Raw genomic sequence first — 12,613 nt, forward strand, 5'->3', positions numbered from 1 at the left:
CTTCCCTTCCCTTCCCTTCCCTTCCCTTCCCTTCCCTTCCCTTCCCTTCCCTTCCCTTCGCTTCCCTTCCCTTTCCTTCCTTCCTTCCTTCCTTCCTTCCTTCCTTCCTTCCTTCCTTCCTTCCTTCCTTCCTTCCTTCCTTCCTTCCTTCCTTCCTTTTTCTCCTCCTCCTCCTCCTTCTTTTTCTTCTTCTTTTTTTTTGGTTAGTAGATGGGAGACATATTCCTTAAGTGCTGAAGTTTGGATAACAAAAACAGAATTGCTTTTTATCTCAAATCTATCTTTATTGTTGAAAGTATTACAGATGTCCCCCTTGTTTTTTGTTTTTTTTTTTTCCCATTGACCCCCTCTACCCCACCCCTCCCAAGACTTCTCCACACTATTGTCTGTGTCCATGGGCTATACATATATACATATAAATTCCCCAACTAATCACTCCCGCCCTACCTTCCCCACTCCTGCCTTCCCTCTGAAATTCATCAGTATTTTCCATGGTTCTATGTCTCTAGATCTATTTTGTTCATCAGTTTATTTTGTTCATCAGTTTATTTTGTTCATTGATTCCACATATAAGTGAGATCATGTGATACGTATCTTTCTCTGACTGGCTTATTTCGCTTAGCATAATACTCTCCAAGTCCATCCATGCTGTTGCAAATAGTAAGAGTTCATTTTTTACCACTGTGTAGTATTCCATTGTGTAAATATACCACAGCTTTTTTTATCCACTCATCTGCTGATGGCCACTTGGGCTATTTCTATTTTTTAGCTATTGTAAATTATGCTGCTATGAATATAGGGGTGTATATTCTTTCTGATGAGTGTTTCAGATTTCTTGGGATATATTCCTAGAAGTGGATCACTGGGTCAAATGGGAGTTCAAATTTTAATTTTTTGAGAAAACTCCATACTGTTTTCCACAGTGGCTGCACTAGTCTGCATTCCCACCAGCAGTGTACTAAAGTTCTCTTTTCTCCACATCCTCGCCAGCACTTGTCATTTGTTGATTTGTTGATGATAGCCATTTTAACAGGTGAGGGGTGATACCTCGTTGTCATTTTAACTTGCATCTCTTGGTTGATTAATGACTTTGAGCATTTTTTCATATGTCTCTTGGCCTTCTGTATGTCCAGTTTGGAGAAGTGTCTATTTAGGACCTATGCCCATTTTTTAATTAGATTGCTTATCTTCCTTTTGTTAAGTTGTATGAGTTCTTTATATATTTTGTAAATTAACCCCTTATCAGATGTATTATTGGCAAATATGTTCTCCCATGCAGTGGTTTCTCTCTTCACTTTGGTAACTTGTTGATCTCTTTGGTAACTCATTCATTATTTAATAGCATGCTATTTAACCTCCATGTGTTTGAATGTTTCTGAGTGGGGTTTTTTAAAATAACTCTTCCCTTTTTTTTCTTAATATATATATATATATATATATTTTTTTATTGATTTCAAGACAGGAAGGGAGAGGGAGAAAGAGACAGAAACATCTATGATGAGAGATAATCTTTGATTGGCTGCCTCCTGCACGTCCTCACTGAGGATCGAGCCCGCAACCCAGGCATATTCCCTTGACTGGGAATTGAACCATGACCTCCTGGTTCATAGGTTGATGCTCAACCACTGAGCGATGCCCCCAGGCCTGAGTGTTTTTATTGTAGTTGATTTCTAACTTCATGCCATTGTGAACCGAGAAGATGCTTGATAAAATTTCCGTCTTCTTGAACTTGTACAGACTTAGTTTTTGTCCTAATATGTGGTCTATCTTTGAAAATGTCCCATGTGCACTCGAGAAGAATGTATATTCTGTAGCTTTGGGGTGAAATGTTCTGTAAATGTCAATTCCATCTGATTTATTATGTCATTTAGGAGCGTTGTTTCCTGGTTGATTTTTTTGTCTAGAAGATCTGTCTAGTGATATCAGTGGAATGTTAAAGTTCCCTACTATGCTTCTTGTATTGCTGTCTATCTCTCCATTAAAATTCTCCAGAAGTTATAAAATATATTTGGATCTTCTTGTATTGTGTGCATATACATTTATCAGGGTCATATCCTCGTGTTGGATTGATCCCTTTAGTATTATGAAGTGGCCTTCATTGTCTCTTGTTATGGCTTTCACTTTGAAGTCTATTTTGTGAGATATGAGTGTTGCTACCCCAGCTTTTTTTTTTTTTTTTCATTTCCATTTGTCTGGAAAACATTTTTCCATCCCTCCACTTACATTCTGTGTGAGTCATTTGTTCTGAGGTGATTTTCTTGTAGACAGCATATACAGTATATGGGTCATGTTTTCTTATCCATTCTGCTACTCTATGTCTTTTAATTGGAGCATTTAAGTCATTTATATATAAGGTTATTATTTATAGGTATTTATTTGTTGCCATTCTTACTCTTTATGCTGTGTTCTCTTTCTATTTCTTCTTCATACACCGGTCCCTTTAGCATTTCTTGCAGTGCTGGTTTGGTGGTAATAAATTATTTTAGCCTTTTTTTTTTTTGTCTGCGAAGCTCTTTATTTAACCTTTGATTTTGAATGATACCCTTGTTGGATAGAGTAGTCTTGGAGTTAGTCCCTTGATTTTCATTATTTTGTATACTTCTTGCCACTCCCTTCTGGCCTGAAGTGTTTCTATTGAGAAATCAGCTGACAGTCTAGTGGGAGTTCCCTTCTAGTTAACTTTCTGTCTCTCTCTTGCAGCCGTTAAGATTATTTCTTTGTCTTTAATATTTGCCATTTTAATAATGATTAGCTTGTGTGTGGGTCTTTTGGGGTTCATCTTGGCTGGGACTCTGTGTTTCCTGAACTTAATGGCATTTTCCTTCACCAGGTTAAGGAAATTTTCTGCCATTATTTCAGCAAACAGATTCTCTATTCCTTGCTTGGATTCTTCTCCTTCTAGGCCTCCTATGATGTGGATGCTGTTACTTTTCATGTTATCTCCTTAATCTGTCCTCCTGCCTTTTAAATATGTTCCCATTTATTGTTCTGAATGGGTATTTTTTCTACCTTGTCTTCTATTTCACTGATTCAGTCCTCAGCTTTTCTAGCCTAATGTAGAATCCTTCTGAGTGTACTTTATTTCAGCTATGTCATTCCTCATTTCCAATTGATCCTTATTCATGGTTTCAACCTCTATTTTCATGTCAGTGTAGCTATTCTTAAGTCCCTTATAATTCTCATTAAGTTTCTTATAATTCTCGTTAAGTTTCTTTTAGTTCTCACTGAATTGTTTGAGCACCCTTATTACCATTACTCTAAATTCTTTACCTGACAAATTGCTTGCCTCCATTTCATTTAGTTTCTTTCCTGACTATTCCACCTTTTCTTTCATTTGGGGGTGGTTTCTTTGTCTCCCTGTTATGGCTGCTCCTTTGTATTTGTTTTTATGTATTAGATAAAACTGCTATGCCTCCCAGACTTTGTGGGGTAGTCTTATGTAGTAGATGTTTTGTAGTACCCAGTGGTGCATTTTCTTAGATCTCCTGGGCTGGGTGTTCTAGGAAAGCCCCCTACTAGAGTTATTTGGGTTTTCCTGTTGTAGTTGGGTCTTGAATGTTATTGTCCTGTTTGTGGATAGAATCTCCTCTCAGGTTGGCTGACTATGTGGCTTATCCTCAACCACGTCATGTGAGCTGTTGTGGAAATGCTGACAGAATAGAACAAAATACAACACAACTAAACGTAAAACATAAACAAAACTATAACTTACACAAGACCCCTACAGCAAATACAGAGAAGCGGAAATTAGGAAAGAGACTAGAAAGTAGGAATGATAGAAAAAAAGAAAAAAATATGAAGAGAAAAAGAACAAAACAACCAAACAGACACCCCCCCCCCATAAAAACAAAACAAAAAAGGGGTGGTGAAGGAATATGTCAGTGCGGAGTGGCCTTCAGGTGTTTTCTGTTCTTCCTTGGTATAAGTCTCCTCCTCAGCTGGACCTCAGTTGGTAATTCCAAGTGAATGTTCTCCAATTTAGTTATATTTCCAGTCTGGCCCTGGGAGGAGGTGCATGACAGGTCTGCCTATTTGGCTGCCATTTTTTGAGCTCTCCTTCAAGTACTTTTTCATTCTTATCTTTTTAGTATTAACTGCTTATCTTTGAGGACTTAATTAAATAATTCTCAATAAATTTCTGAATTTTTCTTTCCCTAATACCTCCAACAGAATTACTTACCTTCTGCTTTTTGTTGTCATAGCACTATATAGGTGGCTCTTCTAGCAACTATGAATCATAGATATCTCACAATTATTAAGAGTGGGGCATGTGGAAATCTTGCCATCTGCAAAAACATGGATGGACATAGAGGGTATTGTGCTGAGTGAAATAAGCCAGGCAGAGAAAAACAAATGCCATGTGATTTCACTTATATGGGGAATCTAGAAAACAAACAAATGAATAACAACAGAAACAGACTCATAGATACAGAGAACATTTTGATGCTTGCCAGAGGGAGAGGTTATTGGGGGATGGGAGAAAAAGGTGAAGGGATTAAGAAGTACAAATTGGTAGTTACAAATTGCCATGCAGATGTACAGCATAGGCAATATAGTCAATAATCTATATATATAAAAGTCTAATATGCAAAGTGTCCCCTTGGGAGTTAACCGGGAGACCGGGAGTTCGATTGCTTGCTATGATGTGCGCTGACTACAAGGGGGCAACGCAGAATGAAGGAAGGTCCCGGCCGGCAGCCGAAAGGCCCCAATCAGCCCTGATTGCTGGCCAGGCCTAGGGACCTTACACGTACACACATTTCGTGCACTGGGCCTCTAATATTGTGATAACTATATATGGTGTCAGATGGATCTTATATTTATCAGGGTGATCACTTTGTTAAGTTATATAAATGTCTGATCACTGGGTTGTACACCTGACACTAATATAATGTGGTACATCAACTGTAATTGAAAAATAAAAAATAAATTTTTAAAAAGTCATGTGTTGATCTCACTCATCTAGGGGAAATAATGAACAACATAGACTGATGAACAAGAACAGACCCAGAAACAAGGAGGCATGGATCAGACTGTCGGGCCTCAGAGGGAGGGTAGGGGAGGGTGGGGGTAAAGGGGAGAGATCAACCAAAGGACTTGTGTGCAAGCATATGAGCCTAACCAGCGGTTAAGGACAACAGGGGGGTGGGGGCATGTGTGGGGAGGGGTGTGGGATGGGAATGGGGGGATGAGGACAAATATGTGATACCTTAATCAATAAAGAAATTTAAAAAATTTAAAAAAATCATGTGTTAAACCATCTTTATATCTTTCAGAACAAGCATTTAGTAAACATTGGTTGAATTGAAATGTTTAGAATGCCATGCTTCTCATGATTAAGAAAATAGCTTGCCTCATTAAATTGCTTGATCCATAGTATCCCTCATTCACCAAGTTTCTCACACACCCTATTTCCACCTTTTATACTGTCGTTGGTTTCCATTAAAATGACTTCGAGATCAATCAGAGAGGGATCATTTTGTGCGGATGGAACGCAAGGAAAGCAGCTTTTGCCTCTGTGTTGCATGTTGGCTGTGAGGCTCATTTCTTCTCCTTGTTGCAGGACCCTAACAGGAGTGTTCATACCAGCAGCAGCAGCAGCAGCAGCAGCTGTAGCAGCAGCAGCAGTAGCAGCAGCAGCAGCAGCAGCTGTAGCAGCAGCAGCAGCAGCAGCAGCAGCAGCAGCAGTAGCAGCAGCAGCAGCAGCAGCAGCACCAGTTTTTCAAAGCCTCACAAACTAATGAAGGAGCACAAGGAAAAACCTTCTAAAGACTCCAGAGAACATAAAAGTGCCTTCAAAGAACCTTCCAGGGATCACAACAAATCTTCCAAAGAATCCTCTAAGAAGCCCAAAGAAAATAAACCACTGAAAGAAGAAAAAATCGTTCCTAAGATGGCCTTCAAGGAACCTAAACCCATGTCAAAAGAGCCAAAACCAGACAGTAACTTACTCACTATCACCAGTGGACAGCAAGATAAGAAGGCTCCTAGTAAAAGGCCCCCCATTTCAGATTCTGAAGAACTCTCAGCCAAAAAAAGGAAAAAGAGTAGCTCAGAGGCTCTATTTAAAAGTTTTTCTAGCGCGCCACCGCTGATACTCACTTGTTCAGCTGACAAGAAACAGATAAAAGACAAATCTCATGTCAAGATGGGAAAAGTCAAAATTGAGAGTGAGACGTCAGAGAAGAAGAAGTCAACTTTACCGCCGTTTGATGATATCGTGGACCCCAATGATTCTGATGCGGAGGAGAATATGTCCTCTAAATCTGATGTGAGTAGTCTTGTTGGCTTCCCTCCTTCCCCTTCTGAGCTTTCAGATTTTATTTCAAATAGATTCAAGATAAAGAATGAGGGAAGAAAATGACAGCTGCACCATAACGTGGCGATATGGAAGTGCCTAGAAATCAATTTCTTTAACTTAATGGAAAGGAGGAAATGAAATCATTAGGAAATCTGTAGATTTTTAGGCTGTATAATTTAAGTTGTTAAAGGAAAGATATATTCAGTAGTGTAATGGTTATTTGAATAGCAGCAGAAAAACTTAGATGGTCATTAGAGCTTAGGTACTATGCTTTTCAGTGATTGCCAAGTTAGGAAAGTAATAAGGCGATAAAACTTGAATACAAAGGATAGTAAATTTAAAAGAGAAACTTAGAAAATATTAGGGTTGAGCTATAATGTTGATCTATTTTATCAATGGAATGAAGTAATTTGCTTACATAAATGGAAAGCTGGTGATAGTATTTTTAAACAGTTTTATCTAGCAAAATTGATGTAGCAATACACTATACATATATAATTTGATAATTTTAACATATATATGTGCCTGTGAAATCGGGTGACAGTACTTTGAAAACAAAATATTTAATTTATTTTCATGGTATAGCCACTGTTTTGTTTTTTGTAGATGTTCCAGACTGATTTAAAAGTACAACTGTACTTTCCTTATTAGTTTTCTTGTAGTAGTAATACTTTTCTTGTGATCTTCATTGCAAGTTTCTTTTCCTGAAAAAATGGGACTAACTTTTGTGGGTGCCCAAAAGGCCATCTAGTATCCCCTCAAATGTTACCTGATGTTGAGATTTAAACTTATGATTACAGATGTCAGAGCTGTAAGGGATTTTCAGGTTATCTATCCTAACCTATCAGTGTAAGAAATCTTACGCTGTAGAGACAGGACTGTTAGTAATTCAAAAGGTATTCAATTCTGTTTCTAGAGAACTGGCTAGAGACATTATTTACTATGAGATTATCTCTTCCTCACATTTCCTTTTTCTCTTATTTTGGCCTTCTACCATTACTTATCAGTCATGATCATTCCTAATAATCTACACATATTAGCTTGTCAACATTTCCAGACAATGGACAAGGAAAATGTCTGGCTAAAAATTGCTGGTGATTTGAGAATACTACTTCTCTTTCTGTTCGTTCCCAGGGTTCACTTCACAAATGTTCCTAGTTCAAATGCTGGCAACCTTTAGGGGATCCTACTAGCAGATTATCTCTCCTGTGTTTGCACAGTTTTGGGTTGAAAACCAGCCAGAAGTAGGACATGACATCCATACCCATCTCTAGTCATCCAGAAACCACTTCCTTCCGCCCTACTCTCTAGAGCTAATCTTGAAATTTAAATAGAAGGTCATTATTAGGAGCAGAGTAACATAAAAAATCCTGGTGATTGAGTAATTCATCCCAGTGTTTGGTAAAGGTGTAATACTATAGTTCGTGAAATGGAGATGAGAGCTAATGGGTTTGTTCCAATATTTCAAGCATTTATTTTTCCTCCTTTGCTTTTTACCTCTCCTTTTAAATCAAAACTTGTTCTTAAGGCAGATGCTACTTGGAACTTTTTTTGTATGTTTAATTTTTATTTCAAATCAACCTGAAATGTTCACTGATGCAGTTGGGTTGTGATTAGTCTATCAAGATGGTCAAGTTTAGCAACTTTGATCTGACATGTTGCGATTCTTTTAGAAGAGAGATTTTTAAATTATGGGTTGTGATTCAATGGTGAGCCATGAAATCAATTTAGCATGTCATCATCAGTATTTTTAAAAAGTTAGAATACATTGTATTAGTATGGATAAATAATGGTTCCTGATTTTTTTATTTCAGAGGGTGTGTTATTTCTTATAGTAGGTCATGGTCAAGTTTTTAAAAGACATCTTTCTTGAATGTTTGCTGGTTTGTGAGAAGACCAATGCCATTCACAAAGCAGTATTGAATGCTCTTTCTACATGAAAGTATCATAGATTATCTATTTCTTTAGGTAATTTTGTGTGATCTTGTTTTAATTTGCCTCTTGCTGCTTCCCTTTTATATGACTTATAAGGAATGGCTTTTCTTTTCATGGACTTTATGTCCAACTTGGTATATTTATTCAAAGCAATAACTTTAAAAATCTTCTGGAATGAAGAGTTAGAATCATAATTCCTTACAGTAGGTAGCAAATTTTTAAAAATAATTCATGATATAATAGAGCCACATATCCAGTGATCATAACAGGAGTTTTTGTAAGGTACATATCGTTACTGAGAAAGCCTGCAAGAATTTGACATCCTTGCAAAGACTTTCAGGTTTTATTTGGATGTCAAACCCAACAACTGTACTTCCCTTATCAGTTTTCTGATAGTAGTGATGCTTCTATTGTTGCTGCTATTCGTTTAATTCTCTAAATGTAGGTGTTGTAACAGAAGAGAATTGACAATGGTGATTCTAAGTAAGCCAGGGCCCAAAAGACCATTCTGTGAGCAAAGGAGAATAAAAGAGGGTAATTTCCTTTATTCGATAGTAAAGATAAACTTTTGTTTGGCCTTTCTACTACATGGTGTCCCTCCTGTGGGCAAGACGACGGAAGGAACAAACAGGAGGCAATTGTAATGGAGAGCCCTTAGCAGCCCTAAACCTCCCTTGGCCTGTAACTACTTTGGTGGTAGCTTGGGGTAGACCCAACTTCAGGGAGCAACATTCACATTGTCCTGGTGGTGAGTGTGTCTGCATCTGAGTAAGTGTGATCAGATGACCTCATCTCTCTAAAGTCCTTTCCAGCCCAGCTGCTATAGCTCCTCAGGAACCAAGAAGTCCCCGGTTCGATTCCTGGTCAGGGCACATGCCCAGGTTGTGGGCTCGATCCCAAGTAGGGGGCGTGTAGGAGGCAGCAGATAGATGATGTTCCTCTCTCATCGATGTTCCATCTCTCCATCCCGCTCCCTTCCTCTGTCTCTAAAAATCAATAAAAACTTTTTTAAAAAGTCCTTTCCAGCTTCATTATTTAAATGTGAGCCAGATTTATGTTCATTTGTGAGGCATGGGGTGGTAGGTAATTTTAGACACAGCAGGTGGAAATCATGAACATTAGAAACAGAAGGAAGACACAAAAAATAATTGGAAGAGGATGAAGAATTAAGAAGGGCTGGAGTAAAAAGATTACTTACCTGGTATGTCTGTAAAAAAAAACCAAAACACCACATATTGCCTTGGTATAAGTTAGTTACAATGAAAAGGAAGAACTTTTTAAATAAGTTTTAAAAATAAGTTAGATTCAGGTTTTATATAAAAATAAAAATCAGTGCTATTGAGATGGATTAGGAAGCTTAGATTGCTGATGTTTTTAGTTTTTGATTAAGATTTTTATATACTTTGTAAATGAGAAGAGGCAAGCCTAAAGCACATCTGTGGTTTGTATGCCTGCAGATTTTTTGTGGGATCACTTATTTGAAGATAAATATTTAGGTAGATAGGTAGCAGAAATGGAGTCAAGTACTGCATTGTGGTGTCAGACAAGCTGTCTGTACTTTGAATTCCACTTGTAACTGTGATCTGGGCAAACGATTTAATCTGCTCTATTTCTTAGGGTTTTCGTTTGTTTGTTTGTGTGTTTTTTTTTTTTCTGTGTGTGAAATTGAGATTATAATAGTATTTATTTGTAAAATTATTGTGAAAATAGTCAATCTGAGTAAAGCATTTAGTAATCTAAATATCTGAGTTAGCCCTAGCCCTTTTGGCTCAGTGGATGGCGTGTCGGCCTGTGGACCGAAGGGTCCCGGGTTTGATTCCAGTCAAGGGCATATACCTCCTTTGCAGGCTCCTCCCCAGCCCGGGCCCTGGTCAGGGTATGCGCAAGAGGCAACCAATCGATGTGTTTCTCTCACATCCGATGTTTCTCTGTTTTTCCCTCTCTCTTCTACTCTCTCTAAAATCAATGAAAAAATATCCTCGGGTGAGGATTAAATAATAATAATAATAATAATAATAATAATAATAATAATATAAAAAATAAAGATGTGAGTTAGCCATTGTTATGCATGATTTGGCTTCTGGAAACCTTTATAACCTAAAGAATTGAAATATATTTTTGATATTCAATAACACTGCAGAATTCTCCTGTCCTTTATTAAGTGTGTGGCTTATATGTTTTAGAGGAGAAAGGGTACTTGGAATGGATGTCATGTTGCTCTGAATTTTTGCCTTGAGATATATGACATTGATATTGATATTCATTTGTTACATATGTTCTGTGGAAAAAAAAAACAGGACAAAGACTCTAAGTTTGTTTTTTATTTTAATTTTTACTCTGGAATATAAAGCTTTTTTTTTTTTTTTTAAATCCTCACCGAGGGTATATTTTTTAAATTGATTTTTAGCGAGATGGAGGGAGAGAGACTGCTGCCCAACTACGTCCAACTGGGGCAACCCAGGTCACGTGCCTTGACCAGAATGGAACCTGCCACCTTTTTGGTGTTGGGGATGACACTCCAACCTGGCCAGAGCTAAAGCTCTTTTAAATTAAAGAATCGTTGACACACAATATTATATTAGTTTCAGGTGTACAGCAGTGATTTGACATTTATATACCTTATGAAGTGATCACCATGAGAAGTCTAGTAACCATCTATCACCATATAAAGTTATTGCAATATTATTGACTGTATTCCCAATGCTGTACATTACATCCCCATGACTTATAACTATAACTTTGTACCTTGTAATCTCCTTCACCTTTTTGCCCATCCCCCACCACCCAAGCCTCTGACAACTATCAGTTCTTTGTATCTATGAGTCTGTTTGTTTTTTATTTGTTTAGTTTTGTTAGATTTCACATGTAAGTGAAATGACACAGTCTTTGTCTTTCTTTGACTTATTTCACTTAGCATAATACCCTCTCAGTCCATCCATGTTGTTACAAATGACAAGATTTTTGATGCAAGCGTTCTGGGAGCCTGGGAACCCATGGGTTCACCACCCATTGTGGGTTCTTGGCTTTGTGCAGGAAAGAATTCAAATGCAAGCCAGCATAGAGTTTACCGTGAAGGTGAGTTTATTAGTGAAGTGAGGAGACAAAGAGTGGGATACTTCACAGGCAGAGCAGCCCCCTTTAGCAGAATTTGCTTCCTTTATTGAGGTTCATTTAATCAGAGGTGGGTGGAATGTAGGTTATTCAATAAGTGGGAGGAATATTTAGGATTTCCCTGGGAAAAGGGTTTAGATTTCTCACAGGAGTTCCATTGGCCATTTGGTGTCCTTATATGGGCCTACTGGTTTTGATCATGGTGGTGTGGGGTGTGTCCTTTAGTATGCAATGAGCATATAATGAGGCTAAGGGTTACCTAGTCACCATGTTGGACCGAACTGGTCTCTGCCAGTTTTCAGCCATAAATTCAGTGGAGGGGATTTTATGCCATAAATCTCATTTTCTTGTTGACAGTTCCTATAGCTTTTGTTGATTACATTTGTTTTTTTCAATTTCATTCTTTTCTGTGTCTGAATAATATTACAGTGTGTGTGTATGTATATATATATATATATATGTATGTACATATATGTGTATATATCTCAGATCTTCATTATTAATTCATCTATTAATGGACACCTAGGTGGCTTCCATATCATGGCTATTGTAAATAACGCTTCAGTGAACATAGGGGTAATGTATATCTTTGGAATGAGTGTTTTCATTTTCTTTGGATAAATGCCCCAAACTGAAATTGCTAAATTGTATGGTAGTTGTATTAAAATTTTTTAAAATATATTTTTATTGATTTCAAAGAGGAAGGGAGAGGGAGAGAGAGATAGAAACACCAATGATGAGGGAATCATTGATTGGCTGCCTCCTGCAGGTCCCCCACTGGGATTGAGCCTGCAACCTAGACATGTGCTCGGTCCAGGAATTGAACTGAGACCTCCTGTTTCATAGTTCTACGTTCAAACACTAAGCCTCACAGGCTGGGCTGGTAGTTGTATTTTTAATTTTATGCAGAATCTCATACTGTCTTCCATAGTGGCTGCACCAATTTACAATTCCAACAACAGTGCACAAGGGTTCCCTTTTGTCCAGATCTTCTTCAACACTTGTTTCTGCAAAAATTGTAAGTTTTAAATTAAGAGTTAAGGCAATGCTTAGAAGCTTCTTTTAGCTTTCTAATTAAATGAGATAAAGGACAAGATCATACCTGTCACTGCATTGAATAGGTACTCAGTAGTTTATTTATTTTTCCATGGCTGTTAACTATTAAAAGAAGATATACTAAAGGAATGACTTATCTTTGGGTTACTACTAATATGACTGAAAGAGTCATGTTAAAATATATTTTGTAATTCCTGAAATGTTTCTCAA

At 37.6% G+C, this 12,613-nt stretch overlaps 1 protein-coding gene across 3 annotated transcripts in view; it reads left to right on the plus strand.

The window, feature by feature from the left end:
* The window catches only part of MLLT3 (MLLT3 super elongation complex subunit), a 264,020-nt gene that overhangs the window by 183,325 nt on the left and 68,082 nt on the right, over positions 1-12,613 (plus strand). For all 3 annotated transcript variants that reach the window (XM_054727310.1, XM_008145039.3, XM_008145040.3), the window contains exon 5: positions 5,564-6,271. In XM_054727310.1, coding sequence (XP_054583285.1) covers positions 5,564-6,271 — 708 coding nt within the window. The remainder of the gene's footprint in view (positions 1-5,563; positions 6,272-12,613) is intronic.

The sequence above is a fragment of the Eptesicus fuscus genome, chromosome 15, assembly GCF_027574615.1.
Source record: "Eptesicus fuscus isolate TK198812 chromosome 15, DD_ASM_mEF_20220401, whole genome shotgun sequence".
Lineage (NCBI taxonomy): Eukaryota > Metazoa > Chordata > Mammalia > Chiroptera > Vespertilionidae > Eptesicus > Eptesicus fuscus.